At 41.6% G+C, this 17,056-nt stretch overlaps 1 protein-coding gene across 1 annotated transcript; it reads right to left on the reverse strand.

Moving 5' to 3' along the window:
- Positions 1–11,233: 11,233 nt before the first annotated feature.
- On the reverse strand, positions 11,234–15,401 carry LOC125712218 (protein FAM181B). Its single transcript, XM_048982017.1, has one exon. It carries the CDS (start codon positions 14,041–14,043, stop codon positions 13,063–13,065), a length of 981 nt encoding a protein of 326 aa, XP_048837974.1. The 5' UTR covers positions 14,044–15,401; the 3' UTR covers positions 11,234–13,062.
- Positions 15,402–17,056: the final 1,655 nt, after the last annotated feature.

The following is a 17,056-nucleotide window of genomic DNA, read 5'->3' on the forward strand; positions in this document are numbered from 1 at the left end:
GGGGGGGGAGACCACCTTGAGGGGTTCAGCAGAAAGTGTTCCCTGCTCCACTGTATCAGTTCATTTCATATAGGCATAGCAGACTGAGATAGAACCAAACGTGTGGGCCTGGGTGATCTTAGCATAAGTGCCACCACTCAGTACAGATACAGATTTCCAAAACCACGCATGCAGATGGCTGTCCTGATCATCCATCCATTTTCCAAACCGCTTATACTACTAGGTCGCAGGGGGTCCGGAGCCTATCCCGGAAGCAATGACCACGAGGCAGGTGACAATCCAGGATGGGGGGCCAGCCCATCGCAGGGCACACTCACACACCATTCACTCTCACACGCACACCTACGGGCAATTTAGCAACTCCAATTAGCCTCAGCATGTTTTTGGACTGTGGGGGGAAACCGGAGTACCCGGAGGAAACCCCACGATGACATGAGGAGTGTCATGCCCGGCTCGTCCGCTCCTCGTGTGTGCCACGCCCCCTGCCTTCCCACGTGTATTTCCCTGATTGTACCCCGCTGTATCTGATTACTTTGATTAGTCTTGTCTGGTTTTAAGTCTTGGTCTTACCTGTTAGCATTGTCTGTCATTGATGTCCGTCAGCGTGTGATGTCTCCCGAGTCCTTGTGGTCCTAATAAATCCCGTTTGCCCTAAGTCTGCCTGCTTGCTTGCCTCTCCGCTCATCACCTTACCCGTGCGCCTCTACCGCCGACGTATCGCGTCACAAGGAGAACATGCAAACTCCACACACATGTGACCCAGACGGAGACTCAAACCCGGGTACCAGAGGTGTGAGGCAACAGTGCTAACCACTGCGCCACCCCGCTGTCCTGATCATTAAATTTAAAATATAACTGATAATATAGAAATTTCTCTTGAATTGCGAGCTGATACTGAGCCGACTCTACACCACGTAAACCCACACCTGGACTCCTGGAGATAACAACATGAAACAAACTGAGACTTTATAACTATATGAACTCTAATGAACCTCAATATAACTGCAGTGTCATGCTCCCCGGTCGCCCAGAGGAGGATGGGGTCCCCTTCCGAGTCTAGGTTCCTCTCAAGGTTTCTTCTTGCTAGAGGGAGTTTTTCCTTGCCACTGTCGCCTCAGGCTTGCTTGGTGGGGTTCTGGCCGGTTAAATGTAAAGTGCTTTGTAACAATGACTGTTGTTAAAAGCGCTATATAAATAAAATTGAATTGAATTGAATTTAAAAATTTCTTCGTCCTACACCCTTCCTGAAACCACAGCCCCATGCCTTTCTGGAAATGAAGGGACATAAAACATTTTTCCATTATCTTTGAGTGTAGGTATACCTAAGCATACCTCATGTGGTATTCTGTAGCCCTTCGGAAAGAGTACAGCTACCCTAGACTGCATCAGGCTCCTACAAGTGTATGCGCTTCAGCCAAGCAGATTACTGTAAGCATAATGTCCTGCATTTGTGGCGGATCTCCACGGGGCCCGCTGATTTACCGAGCAGGGTTTCCAGCAGACCTCCATCAGTCACTGTGTCTGCAGAACAGGCAGAGTGCAGCTCCTCTAGCTGCCATTCCCCTATGCCTGGCTCTGAACCCAACATCCTGCACGGTGGTGCATTCCAAGAAGCCAGTTTAAATGCAAATGTGACAGCGGAGGAACAGGAAACTGACTGCAATCCGCACATAACGCATCAGTGAAACAGAGTAAACAGTAATCGACGATGGCAAATATAAAAAGCCTTTTGATTGTGCGCGGGAGAGATAGCTATTCTGCCAACCATTAAGGATGCAGAGTGAATCCTGGATTCCCTTTGCCTCCATTGGCAGCGATTATATCTGTTTTTATTTTAATTTCACTTTAGGCCTCTTCTTCCAGTCAAGGTGAGTAATATCTGGCACATGCAATTTCGCAAAGTCATGCTTTATATCTAAAGAGACATTTATATGTGCTGTTAAAAAGCTGTTATTTCATTAGGGAGAGAATAGTTATGACTAAGCTAATGACTGAGAATCCACAGAATCCTCAGCATTAAAACTGAAAAGGGTTAGAGAATACCAAGAGCTTGGTCAAGTGAAATTAGGCCATTTTTAGTCAAGCGTGGAAATGCGGCTACTTCTGTCAAGTATGATAAACAGAAATTCAGCATCGAGGTATCTGCTATGAACCGCCATCACATCCAGAGTGTACCTACATAAGGTCTGGGATAGGCTTCAGGCTTTCGAGTACCCAGTACTGGATAAGCAGGTAGAAGAAGGATGGATGGATGGATGGATGGTTGGATGGATGGATGGATGGATATATTAAAGCTTGTTTCACTTTTTGGCAAAGTGCGTGCTTTATTATCAGACAAATTACCCAATCCCTGCTGAAAAAGAGTGAGCAGTTAGTTGAATTGGGACTGACTTAGGCACCAGTTATTGTACAGCAACAGGAACATGCATTCTGTTTTTCCCCCCGTTATATTTGTATGCAAAATGAATGAAACACACAAGGACAAATCAATATTACATTAGTGACCTGGACCCTTTATCAGTTACCTTCATAAACAGACAATTTTTTAATTTTCCTTCAGCTTGATATGCGCCGAGGCCTTTCAGTTAAACACGGAGTGCGACACTCTTAGGGTTACCAAGGAGACAAGAGGGTCATCCATTAATTAAAAGCTAAACCTGAGCCAACAAACATGCACTGGTACAAAAGGGAAATTTAAAATAAGAAACAAACCAAACAACTGAATCTCTAAAATTATTCATTGGATATTAATCAGAGACATAATCGAACTGGCAAGAGAACAGAGCCCAAATGCCACTGGCAGGGAAGAAAATGCCGCCTGTTTCAGCTGTTCACAGGTCACTTTGCCTGGGTACTGACTGAAAAGATAATCTATTAAATAGCTTACGTACAGCAATACAAAAAAGTGTGTAAATGCACAAACATTTGAAGAATGGTTCTATCACTATTCTGACTTTTACTGATACGAATGCCAAGAGTAAATCGTCGAGCAAACTCTTTTTCCTATAGGCAGCATTATTTTACAGTGCAATCTGCAACTCCCTTCCTGGATAAGAAAATGCCAGCTTAAAAATCTGACAGACAGGAGATGAGGTCATAACAGAAGTGAAAGAAGTGAGGGAAAAATCATGTAGGCCCCACACGCAAATTATCATCGATGTCTGACATCACAAGATAGACTAAACGATGTTATTTATAAGCATGCTAAGCTTGTAAAATGGTCTCCATTTATGCATGAAAAGGTGAAGTTAGCTGTCAGTTTTGTTGCATTAGTATTAGCTGGCAATCGGTCCGCCAAGGCCACTGCCTTCGAGACCGTGGGGTTTCACATTCTCCTTGCTGCAACCATCTACAGGGGTCTTTGTGAACCACACATTGTCCGGCTGCCAACTAAGGGCCAGTTTACATTGGGAGATCCTACCAGGCCCCTGACGATCACAGATGCACAAAAATACCACTGTAAGGTGGCGCTTCATAGAGAGGCCTAGGATTGCCTTGGATTTCCCTGGTAGGACCTGGAGGTGGTGGCTGGGGAGAGGGAGGTCTGGGCCTTCTTGCTTAGATAGTTGCCCCGGAGACCCAGTCCCAGATTAACAGTGGAGAAAGAAAGAACGAATTATATTTGTATTAGGGAATAAATTAAAGATACAGGCAACCATTATGATGCAGTGCTGTATCTTTATGTTTCACCAGGGACCTGTATCATGAAGCAGGATTTCTTGCTTATCCAGGTAAGTTGTTGGATTTAAGGTAGGACTAAATGTAAGTACGTGATTGAAGATAAATGTCATTTAAACTAGAGTATCTTAAATCTGACAAGTTATCCAGCTAAGCAAGGAATCCAGCTTTGTGATACAGGCCCCAGGCAGACCTGTTGCCTCTACTTGTAACACAAGACTGTGCTATATTTAGTTATCAGACCAATCTGAATTTTACACCATTTTTTCCTAAGGGATTTAAATGATAAACCCAAACCCAAGAACACACTGAATTCCTAAACAGAGTAAATTAGGATAATAAGCTTACAATTCATGCAGAACCTGCTTTCATACAATTATATTGGGAATGTTTAAGGATGGCGTAAATGTAAACATACAAATGCTATCACCAAACAAAAGTCAGATTCTTCATCTAAAATGGATCCATTGTTATTCAGTTGTTTAACTATTACCATTATCAAAAAGGATGCATTTTTAGGACTAAGGGAATATTGTTTTAAAATCTCAAAGCAACAAAAGTGTTTTCCTTTCACAAGCATAAAGCTGATTTTATAGCATGTCACAGAAAATGGCCCATGGGAGGAAGTAAAATTTGCATCCGCTTAACATTCCTTCACAGTAATAATGCAGCATTCAATTCAGTAGCTTGCATTTTACATTTTGATCGAAATAGAACCCAAGGTAGGTGACTGATGGAGATTTGCAATGTTTGTAGAAGATGTAAGCTGACATTAGGTAAGTGATCCCTCAGCTGTAGAGGAAATGGGTTTTATAACAAGATTAATCAATATGATTTGCATGGGAAGTTTGTGTCAGTCAATTTTACGTGACATCTGCTGTAGTTACCGAATTGGAGGAACAGACAGTTTTGATCTGGAGATGATTTATGTGTTCCGTACATCTTATGCATGCCGGCATGCACGTACACATACACACATACAGTACATACATACATATATACGAACACAAAAAACCCACAGAGATTATAAGCAAAAGAGGCCTTCATGTGAAATAGACATGCATCTTAAATATGTGTGTGTGAATGGAACTGCACAGTATAATTAAAAGTAAAGAATTTTCCAGCCGAATTGGTTCAATCGTTTTATTTCTTTGTACAGACTAGCTGTCTAGACAATGTTGAAGTGATGGATTTGGAGGCATTGACCATGCATTTAAGATTACGGTGAAGGAAAAGGGCAGGTAGGTACACTGGGGAAGCCAAGACAGACTTTTAAGGGCATACAGGCTGAAGATCTATTAAAAATGAGGATCCACAACACTACAACCATCCGAAATGTAAGCAATTCATGTAAATGCATGGGAGGGTCATTCTGTTGGTCTCTCACATTGAGTGTTGGGTTTCTGAACCACAGAATTTCACTCTGAGCTTCGGAATTCGCACCAGTCCAAGCTGTGCTCAACTTCTCTGTAGGCTTCAGTGAAATTCAGGTGAAATCACAGTTTCTGTACTGACCCACTAGCAAACATAGCGCTCACAGAAAGTCTTGGGATGCTTGCTTAATTCTGTAAAAATGCTGTACATTTATTGGTTTCAAGTCCATTGACAAGCAATAAGTAACACATCTGCACATATCTTCTGCATTTTTTTAAATTGTCATTATTTGACAGACTCACTCAGTTCTGTTTTTGCCATTTTGCTATTATAGTCACTGGGTCCCAAAGGGATAGAAAACACAAATGTTTGGCATTTTATGTTATTGCAAAGGTGTTACTAATTAAAAAAACACCCAATGAGACTGTTTGTCACTGATCTTTTTAACTCAGAACAGCTCTTTCATAACTATAATTTGGGTTTCAATTTATTATTAAATGAAATTAATGTTTTACTGCGATGGGCTGGCTCCCCATCCTGGGTTGTTCCCTGCCTCGTGCCCATTGCTTCCGGGATAGGCTCCGGACCCCCCGCGACCCAGTAGGATAAGCGGCTTGGAAAATGGATGAATGGATGGATGAATGTTTTACTGTACTTAAAACTACTAGTTGTTTTTAATGTGATATATAAACAAATAAAGTAATGATGTTTGTTATAAAACCAATATTTGTACTGAATTTAGCAAGCATCCCGATTTGTTCTGTTATAGGACTAGATGGAACAATCCCTTGATTAAGTGCCTGAGATTTGCAGTGCGAGGTATCATTCATAGTGATGTCAAAGTATGGGCAGTGGGGTGTGTAAGCTTCATTGGGGTCATCAGGTGGCCACCCTCCTTTACTAGTGAGCAGTGTATGAACTGTGTGGCTCAATAAATTTCATGCAAACATCTTTCTTCCAACTGCTCATGCAGCAGTTAGTTGCAGAGGAATCCGGAGCCCAGAGTCCATGCCAGGCAGCAACGGGCACCAGAAGGGGAACACCCTAGGTGAGATACAAGCCCATCGAAGGCACACACAGTCACAGCATGGGAACTTCAGAGATGCAAATTCAACTATCTGCATGTGTTTGACCAGTGGGATTAGAAAAATTCTGCATTCACACACAGAGAGCAGAGGTGTGATTCAATCCTCCACCCCTGGAAGTGAGAGGCAACAATGCTACCCACTGCGCCACCATACTACCCATACTTAAAAAAAATAATAAAAAAAAATAAAATAAAAATAATAATCATAAAATTTAATTACGCAGTTTGGGAATGAAAGAATTTAATTTTTGAAAGCTGTGACAGCTCACATGAAACTCTCTGTAGGAAAACATATGGAGGGAAAGTTTCAGTAGTACTGCATTTGCATCTGTCAACAGCCTCCACATTGCAAGGTATCTTGTCAATCACTTATTTGGTTTTTGTTTTACTCATTAACATCCCAACCTGATGAAAAATGGAAAAAATAATCAAGCAACCTGGGTTATCCTGGTTTTCTGTTGTGCATCTACCAGTGCTCCCCCGATGAAGTAAAAGGCATCTATCTGCATCGGCAGACGTAATTTATTATTGTACCCACAAATAACCCCACTCAGCAAGTGGTCACCTCAGTACGTGTCTTTGGTTGCGATGAACTACTTGAGTGTCAGCTGCATCACTAATGCCTGTTTTGAAGGCGCAGAGAACTCGAGATTCCCAGTCATTACAAGTCTAAAGCAGATGTTAAAATTTTAAAATGATATTGAGTCATTTCTTAGCCACTGCACCCAGTTGATGATTTGCTGCCGCTTGCAGGTCTTTCCGGTAGAAATGTGTCGGCTGTTGTCTTCACCCTACTTCTGCTTTCTCAGATCTCATTTTCAGATTTATGACAAATGCAATCATTCACTTTGCTTTCCAGACTTTCTGTGTCTGTCAAAACCATTTTGTTTACTATTGCAAATTTATGCATAACTGAAGGGAAAGCAGTGCTGCATCACACGGCGATCCAGGGCTAGTCTGAGAAAAGGCTGAGGAACAGCTATTTATGTATGAATTCCAGCCACTTCTGTCCATTTTTCAACAGCATTTAACTTTCAGTTTACATTTTTAATTTGATGAGATTTACTATACAGGGTCACATTAGTTGAGCCAAGTGTTTACTGCTGCTATACCCAATGTCTTCCATGGTTGTGTGGTACCAGGTTCATAAAGCAAGAGGCCAGAAGGACAAATATAGTGATCTTTCACTGGCATCGGCATCTTAGCAGACTGGAGGTCTTTGCGAAAAGTTGAGAATAAGCAGGAAATGATGTGAAAAAAATAATAAAAATTGAACCCTTTTCAAGAACCAAGATAACAATATATCAGCTCTGCTTGGATGTGCTAGAGTTAAGCTCAAGCCTTCTGTAAACATTTAACACCCAAACAAAAACCCAGTCATGTCTGTAATGTAGGTGAGCTCTTCCATCCTTAGCCTCCTGGACCGATATAAAACCTTTGAGGAGATAGAATTCTACACCAAAGGACATATTGATGGTTAACTAGGACATAATTTGAAGATATACTTTTCCAAAAGCTTACTTTATAGGGGTGCTTGATCTACATCGATTATTAAAGTAGAAATTGAGACATTTTATGACAGTCGATCATTTGGTCACATCATGGTCATTATAATCATCATAAATAATAAATAAGAAACCCTTGGGGATACCACAGTGCAGTGTACAGTTACCTGGAAGATAATAATACTGCCTTCACAAATGTATGATACGCACAAAAATACTGAATTGGTACTGTGGTCAAAACACAGATAATACAGAGTCAGTAATTACTCCTGCTACAAGACCCAGCTGATTCCCTATGTATTATTTATTTGTTTAAATATCTTCCAGGGTTTGTAAGTGATGTTTATTCGGATATTTTATTTTTAACAAAATGGGACAAAACCACGATAGCTTAAAACCATGCTAAAAATGAGCTATTATAACAACAGTGCCATCTAGAGGAAGCACGGCAGATTACTACAGTTTTGTCTCGGCATCATTAAGGGAAAGCATTGGGAACAGGTGGATAAATACATAGGCTATACTAATGAATTCACGGTCATTCGTGATAATACAACCCTTACCTTAACAAGGTTTAACTAAGGTTTTTATGGTGAAAACGTTCGGAGATAGGTTGAAATGAGGCGATAATGCCAGAAGATAAAACTAAAACTTACCTCCATATGTGTCTCCAAATTACAAACCAAATTCTTCACTAAACATAGCTCAGCAGGCTTAGGAAGGCAAAGACGACATAACATGAGCACGACCTTAGGCTTCTTGGCTTAGCTAGGAAAAGCTCGCAGCCGTGGATGTACGGGCGCTGTAACCTTGGTAACTCCCGCCACGAGCTCCATTACTATTGGCGGCTCTTAGCTTTATAGCTAATCAACCTCCTGCGAGAAGGCGCGATTGTAAGCGCGGTTTGATATTATTGACTTCGGAAAGTGGTCCAGTGGCTGCTGATGGAGTCGGCGACGGGAGAAGCAATTAATTCAGTAGGTTCAGTTAGGTAAGTAACGTACACACCTGGGGTGTAAATAGCGGAGAGAAAGGACTATTACAGCGCCGTATGCGTACTCAAGTGAAAGTGCGGCAATTTCCAGCTGCTTAAGATACAAAATCTGAAAAAATGATTTAATTACATCAACGAGAATATTTCTAATTCGTCAATTTACACCAATGCAAATGATTAGTGTAAACCATGGATGGAAAGGACTATTGAGACTACTTCTATCATAGCTGGTGCCTGACAGCACATGGAAATTCCTCACACTGTTTTTTGTTCCTGAACATAAAAATGCATTGTGTGAGCTGTACGTAATCCATCCATTCATTTTCTGTAACTGCTTATCCTATTTGGGGGCGGCGGGGGGTTGTTTAGAGCCTATCCCGGAGGCTATGGACGCAAGGCAGGGAACAACCCAGGATGGGGTGCCAAACCGTTGCAAGTAGCATATACTCATCTCTGATACTGACACCATGGAGCCCGTGGAGTACCATACTGAGCGCTGTGTCTGCTGGACATAAAATGTTGCTGTCCCTTTAGCATAATTGACCATGTCACCAAGATCATCAGGCTTACCTGAAGCAAAGACTGTAGAGAAGAGGAGGAAGAAGCCTGCTTTGACACAAGCTTTTTGGCTCTCAGCAAAGTCGTTTATCCACCCAGGGTGGACGCTGGCCAGAACTCGAAGGTCAGGAGAATGTTTGAAGGTCACAGGCTCCTGTCCGTTTTACATTATATTTTTCAAGGTTCCTAAATATAAAATGCTTCAGATTTGTGTGTCCTTCTTTGAGAACCATTATATATGCCCTGTCATGGACTGGCATCCTCATCCACAAGGGAGGTTCTGGGGGGGCAGTACTGCTGTGACAACATGCATGGCCTCCGCTAAATATGCATGCTACTTGAGTCTGAAATAAATGTATTGTTATTATTACCCATCCATCCATTGTCCAAACCACTTATCCTACTGGGTCGCGGGGGGTCCGGAGCCTATCCTGGAATCTATGGGCATGAGGCAGGGAACAACCCAGGATGGGGGGCCAGCCCATCACAGGGCACACTCACACACCTATTATTATTATTACCATTATTATTATTTACATTTATATATATGGGCTAAATGTTGTGTGCTGGGAACAGGCGAAACAAATGTAAGCACATTTGCTCAATGCGGGTGCGCTGGGTGGTCAAGTTGCTTTACTTAGTGAAAATTTGACGACAGAAAAAAATAATCAAGCTTGTCGAAGCAGGACAGTCTAAACAAGAAATCAGAGGTACATATTTGTAAAAATTGTAAAATGTGACTGCAAAGCATCTCTTAAATAACATTGGTATTCGGAATCGTCTTTTGCTTCTTAATGCTGATAATCTTGTGTAAGTAGTACTTGGAGGACATTAAGGTCAAATGCATCTGCCACCTTGACAAAACAACTGACCCCAGTTTGGCCGCCCCATTTGAAATGGTCTAGAACCGCCACTGCTCGTCCAGAGTGTCCCTGGTCCTCTCCCCTGTGCTTCTCTATATACTGTAGGTTACATTCTCACCGCAAACCTGTACTGGATACATGCTTATGAAAGAGTAAAATCTGACACTGGTTATAAAATATGTATACATTACAGGGACATCAATCACACGTCAGGAATACCAGGGTTACGGGCACTCTGAGCTAAAGTGAAAATCTCCATTATTTTTTGTCCCAGTTCGCAGTTAATTAATTTGCTCTGAAAATAATGTCGCCTAACTTTTTCCAGAGAGAAATTAACCGATGATTGGTTGAATCAGTCAATTATTTATACTTGCAAAACCCATCCATCTTCAAACCCCTGGAGCAGCACAGGACACGTGTTTTTCGACTGCAGAAGGAAATTATCATAGCAGAGGGAGAACATGCATCCTCCACACATGGGACAGAGAGAGACCCCTGATCCTCGAGATGTGAGGCAGTGGCACCCACCCACCGTAATACAAACTGCAAAATTCAGGTGTTGGTATTTTGATTTTAAACAAGGACATTTAATTGAATGAAATGTGGGACATAATGAAGATCTAGACATCTCTCCCCATTCTCCATCTGTGCAGCTGAAAAGTCTTGGAATCTTATAAGCGTAATGATCTGCAATTCATTTATCACAATAACTGATCCAATTAAGATACTGATGCTTCAAGAATCATAATCAGGACAGAGCAAGGAATCACCAAAGAACAGCTAAGTCCAGCAGAGGGCAACATCGACTCACTTTGATATGAGGGATGAGGCTGGACGGAAGACTCAACAACGACATCTGCTTTGAGATCTGGCCCCAACTTATAATATGTTCATATATATTTTTTTCTTTGTGTTGTGGTCCTTGCACAAAATTTTTAGTATTCCATTAATTGGTATTTTTGAAAATGTAATAGAAGTTTATGCAGGTCAAACATTGCACAATTTAAAATGGTGAAAAGTAGACTATTGTGTGTGTTTTGTGCTCTAATCAGAATTTCTACGTTTTTCCCCTAAGGCTATAACAATATAACAGTATCTATGTGTTATATAGAATTTAGCTTCCGTTAAAATTGTTTTTTTTTTTTAACATAAATATAAAATTACATAACAAGGATATTTTCACAGAAATAAAGGCCAGCTTTATTTTGTCTTCTCACATAATATACAGAATTTAAACATCTGTCACTACCAGGATATCAGGCCTGCATCTCCATCCAGCAATGGTGGCTGTAAGGATACAGCACACAGATAAACACATCATTTCTTTATATACACACATTCACCTGTACACATCCTTCCTCATCAGCTCTAAGGGAAATAACTCAGCTGTTAAATATATACCATTCTCTTGATTGTTTCTCCATAATGTGTGTACAGTGTCTGGAAATAAGAACTATAATTACTACATTTCATGCAATTTCACTCAATGATTAAAAAATACAGGGATTACCAATGTATATTAGAACAGTGCAGCTGCAACTGAAATTTGCTTCACCAGCTACAAAAAAAGTTGCTTCAAAGATGAAAATGATTAAAAGTATTTGAGCTACCGTCTCTGATTTGTGATTTAATTCCATTTGCGGGTACAGTACGATTCTCAAAAAAGTCTGAGAAACTCAAACATTTTGAAAAGAAGGATGTGGTGGTTGTAAAAATTCTGATTGATATGCTAATACCACTTGAAGTCAGAAAGGCTGTGTTTTAGAGAAATTATTGTTCCTAAAAAGAGATTCGTGCCAATGTGCAGAAAACATGTAAGTAGCTTCGACAGAACCCAGCAGAGGGAATGGGTATCCATTACTGAAACAACAGGACTGGTGTCAAGTGAACTGGGAGTTTATGATGGAAATATTGAAGAGATGAGAACATGACAGTTGAAAGATCTTTGCAAGTGTTCTTGAGAAGATTATGACGTTATTTGCAATATATCAAACTCATACATCACTTGGTATTTGTAATTGTACTAGACAAATGAATTTACCTATATTTGTCAAAAAAAAGACTGTAGCATCAAGAATTTTGTAGTATAATTTCTTTCACTGGATGGCAAAATTCCTGTGAACCGGATGTGCCTTGTACTAGCTATATTGCTTTTAGCACAGTTGGGCTCACTATTCGTATGATGCTTGTTCTCGTTTAACTAGAAGTTTACACATATTCATTTATGTTATCCATTTATTCGGCTGAATTTTTACCGAAACTATTCGGGATAAGTACACTTTTCCAAGGTAACCATTAAGATCGATGGCTGCATTTTAATTCTGATAATCAACTGCCTTGGAGCTTCCATGAGTTTCATTTGACTGTCAGTATTAATTTAATAAATCATATTTCATAGGGCACTATTTCTCATTGTTGCTGCACTCTCAAGCATACATATTTGTTGTATTCCACATATGATTATGTATTTTTAATGTAACATTTTTTTATCAGTTCAGTTCATTGTTGGCAATATAAAATGGACAATGTAGTTCCAGTAAGGAAGCAGTCAAATTTTCAATCCATATGTAAATATCTATTTTTGCAAAATATAATCATCTTACAGCTTTTTAATAATGTACCAGTACCAGGTAGACACTGTACTGCTAAAAATCTACCTTATTTTCACAGAAATGTGGTGAAACCCCAAAATTGTAATATTATACTTACTTTAAAAATGAGTGTCATTAATAGTGAAAATGATCCGCTTAAATATCTTCTTTTTTACTGCAGCAACTATAAAGTGGGAAAAATCTAACCATTTAGCGATTTTGTGACAGACTGTAAAAAACTGGTTAAGAAAGAAGAAAGTATTTATAAAGATCAGTAATTTCTACACAAGGATACAAAAGGGACAAATGTATCGTAGGATCATTCCCAATGAAGAACATCTCAGAAAGAGAGCTCATCTCGAGTGCTAAATTTCCGGCTCATGTTTTACGTTACGTGTGTCTTTGAGAAGCCTCAAAGTGAGGGAAATACAGCCCTGTTGTATCCACTGGCAAAGTCATAGGTGGCATGAGGAAGGGAACAATCCGTGAATAAGTTTGGGAAGGCCAACGCACACAGGGTGTTCTCTTCCACCGGTAAAGAAATGGTGGAATCCGACTGGCAGTAGAGTGGAGGCTGGGCTTGAATTGTCCGCATGTTTTCACCCAGACTACACGGCACCACTTTCTTGGATGGGCCAGTGCAACCACCCCATGGTTCTGTGTACAGAAGGCCCTCAGATAGGTGATGGGGTTCATAGGAGTCCTGTCCAGACAGTGCCTCCTGCTGGACCCTCATGGGCATGCCCTGGGGTATGTCCTGTTCAACTAGCATATCGCTGTAGTCAGGGCCTAGAAGCTCGAAGAACTCAGATGCCTCTGGCCCAGCCCGCTCTAGATCCTTCAGGGTCATGCCAGAGGTGGAAGTAACCCTGGGGCAGATGGCAGGCTCTGTGAAAAAGGACGGGGGCAGGTTGCGCTGGCGGAGGGGTGGCTTCCGGGTTTTTTCCCCACGGATGTCCTTCGTGGGCTCAAATAGGGCAGCCAGGCTCTTGCTCTGCAGGTTGGCTTGAATGCCGTCACGCCGGGCCACAGGCTTGCCTGGGATGTTGCCGGCGTGCGAGGTAGGAGATCCCTGCCTCTTGCCTTGATCTTGAGCCAGGTTCCCCCCCGACCCGATGATTCCTGTGCACCTCTTGATCTGCTTCTGCAGGTACTTGCGGTGGTTGACTTTCCGCTTGGACTTCACTGGCTTGTCCAGGGCCAGCTTGATATTACTGGAGGCAGAGTCGATGAAGCTCAGGAGGTCCCGGGTAGTTTCCCGAAAGTCCCCTTCACAGGCCACCTCCCCGAGGAGGCTCCCGTCAAATGGCTTCTCCGCGTCATACTCCATGCCAGACCCGAGGAAACAGAAATTCATGAACTGGGAGGTCACGATGGGGGCCTGTACGGCCATCTCTCTGTCTCACCCAGCACTCTCTCCAACAGCATTCGCTACAGTCGCCAAAAATGAGCCTCAGCAAAGCATTTTTCTCTTCCCGTTCCAGGGCGACTTGCAAACCCTTGGTCCTGAATGGCTCTGCAGCCCCTTTCGCTCCCTTGAGCTGAACTGAGAAACAGTGTTTTGGGGGAAGGGGAGAGCTTTTTTTAGGGGCTGGGCTAATGATGTCAGGACATCAAAGAGGTGGAGCAGAGAGACCCCAGGACTTAACTCTTTGCTCACGCTTGACCACCTGCAACTAAGAAGGATTTGTCTGAGGTGTCCTGCTGTGTGGGTAGACAATACCAGTGGGGTAATCTCCTCTTTTTGTTCCACGGCAGTGTACACGCATGTGAGTTCAGACCTTGCTATGAAACTAATGCATACTGCAGAGTTTCAACAATATGCAGTCTTGGCTCCTTTGTGAAGCCATTTTGAACATTCAAACATGTATAAACTAGCATTTCATCTGATTATTTAATGTTAGAACTTTGCTTTACTTGGAAAGAATTTTGGAATATTATTTAAAAGCCTGGATGGCCGCACTCTTCCTTCTTGGTGTTTTAGAACAAGGAGCTTTACAATCAGTCAAAGCTCCCATCTTTCCATGGGTTTTAATGACTCAGGAATCATTTGATCACAGTTGAATGAATATTCATTAAATCCATTAAGATGGGGGCTGTGTGATGTTGCTCTCTGTCTTTTTAATTACTTTGAACTCATTTTTTAATCCTAGATTTAAAACTTCTGTACCGTTTCTGGAAGATACAAGACTGCCCTAGTGCAAATAAACAAGAATGTGTCTCATGTCAATGTTTGTTGCACAATTGATGAAGAACATGGCATTTAACCTGTTTTGAATCACTGCATAGTAATTCCTAAATAGTAAACTGGAGTACTCACAACAATGGAAGTAGGAAACAAGATTATCAATCTGATTATGAATTTATAAAATATTGTCTGTGTACATTTCTACTTACATTACCCTATATTATCCATTGCTTTTATTAGCTATGATTAATAGTGTTTCGTATAAAGCACTAATGTCAATGAGTTTGTCTTCCTAAGAAGTCACATCAAATTTTCTTTTAGTGAAAAATAAACCGTCCTGCCAAACTTCACGTACAAGACTTAAAACAGGGCCCATCACAACAAGGTTTACGTAATTCTCCATGTGTTCTTTTAAATAGGGTGCAATATCAACTGTACGTACTCATCTTGACTGATTGATATTGGGGTTTCTGTAAATTTTCATCTTCTGGCCTTGTCTGTGTGTTGTAATTAATAAATTAATTAATAAATAAGCCTAATTAGACAGGTAATGAATGAAAAAATGATTGAAGATAATTCTCAAAGCATGTCATTCAAATGAAAGACAGCAAAAATAAACATCACTGAAAATACATAGAAAGAAATGTGCAAAACCATACTTGATGTGTTTCGCATTTTGCACTTCCGCTCATAGTCAGCTTGTTGTCCTTTTTTGTATTTAATCCCTGTAATATGACACTTACATCACTGAATGCTACTTCCTGGCCTTGTTTACACATAAATGTGAAAGGAGTTGTGCTAATCTGCTTCTCACTTCAGTGTGTCCACAATTGATATCAAGGACTGAACTTTGCAGAATCACGTGGAAGGTTTGTTTTCTATGGGAAAATCTCTGTACCCAAACAGGTGTCACTGTGTCGGCCCGTCTTCCCCCGCGTCTTAATCTGCTCATGGCGAAAGTTGATTTCTTGTGTGCTTCCCGCACCAGTGGGAATTTCTGCCTTGCTCTGACAGCTATTATGGCCTGCCTTTGACATACAGCCCTACAGGGTCTAAATAGCGCCTATTCTTCCCCGGCTGTGAAAGGGAGCTTTGTGCCAGAGATTCATTAAACTGCACCTCACAACCCTTCGTAAAATTGGGCTCAATAATGAACAGTCGATTTAACTGGAAAAGCTGCCGGAGCTGTTAAATTAAAGGGGAATAAAGTGCGCTTCAGGCTCAGTGTGCCAGAAGAAACGGTGACCTGGAGAAATCCTGAGCAAGACCGAAGCCAGCCCCCCCCGCCAAACAAAGACGCATTTACAGGAAGCGTTGGGCCTGGCAGCAAGCAGAACCGAGAACCATATCCAAACCCGGATGGGTCCGCCTGGTTCTGAGCCCAGTCGTCACGCCGAGAGCTAGAACGTCTGTATTTCTGGGTGGTTCATGCCGGACGACATCGGGGGAGTTATTGAGAGATATTCTCCTTCCAGAGCACTGTCATCAGGCTGGAACAGAGGCAAACCGCACAACCAAATTCAAAACTTACAACCGTATTGTGTCCGTGTATCTGCCGAGTTTCATTTAGCATCCCTCAAACCATACATCTCATAGAAGCATTGTAGGAATAGATAACTTATATGCAAATTGGAGCTATTTCTTATCGGACTACAACTGCATTTCACTATAATAGAAAAAACTTGATACTCAGCTTTGGAAATCCAAAGTTTCCATGTAGTTTTAATTCTCTTTCCAAAACCAGAAGCCAATTTGTCTTGTTATAAGAATTACCTGCATACTTGTGGACGTTGTATGACTATGAACCCACTATTCTATGGAAGACAGACTTGTGTTCTGGGGCTGTGAGCTGCGTGCTTGCAGGTTGGCTCGAGTTTAGTGCTTGTGTGCGATTCCGGCTGTGCGAGAGAGGAGGGCTTACTTTAAACGAAAGTGTTTTTAAAGCTCACCGTGCCTGTGTTCCCAAGGACTCCCCCTTTCTTCTAAAAGTGCATTTCAAGGTGAGGCAGTGAATTATTTAGTGTTGGGAGGGGAATAAGTCTCGACGTTTTAAAGGAAAGGAGGGACAGTCAGAAACTGTTATTATCATGTAAATCCCAGGGAGAAAAGGGGACAGTGAAACCGATAGCACTGATCTCATTATCTGAACCCTGATACAAACCTCACCACTGAAAGGGCCTCACAGAAAAGCTGCAATTGGTACACAATAAGCAGTGGC

Source organism: Brienomyrus brachyistius, chromosome 17, assembly GCF_023856365.1.
Source record: "Brienomyrus brachyistius isolate T26 chromosome 17, BBRACH_0.4, whole genome shotgun sequence".
Classification (NCBI taxonomy): Eukaryota; Metazoa; Chordata; class Actinopteri; order Osteoglossiformes; family Mormyridae; genus Brienomyrus; species Brienomyrus brachyistius.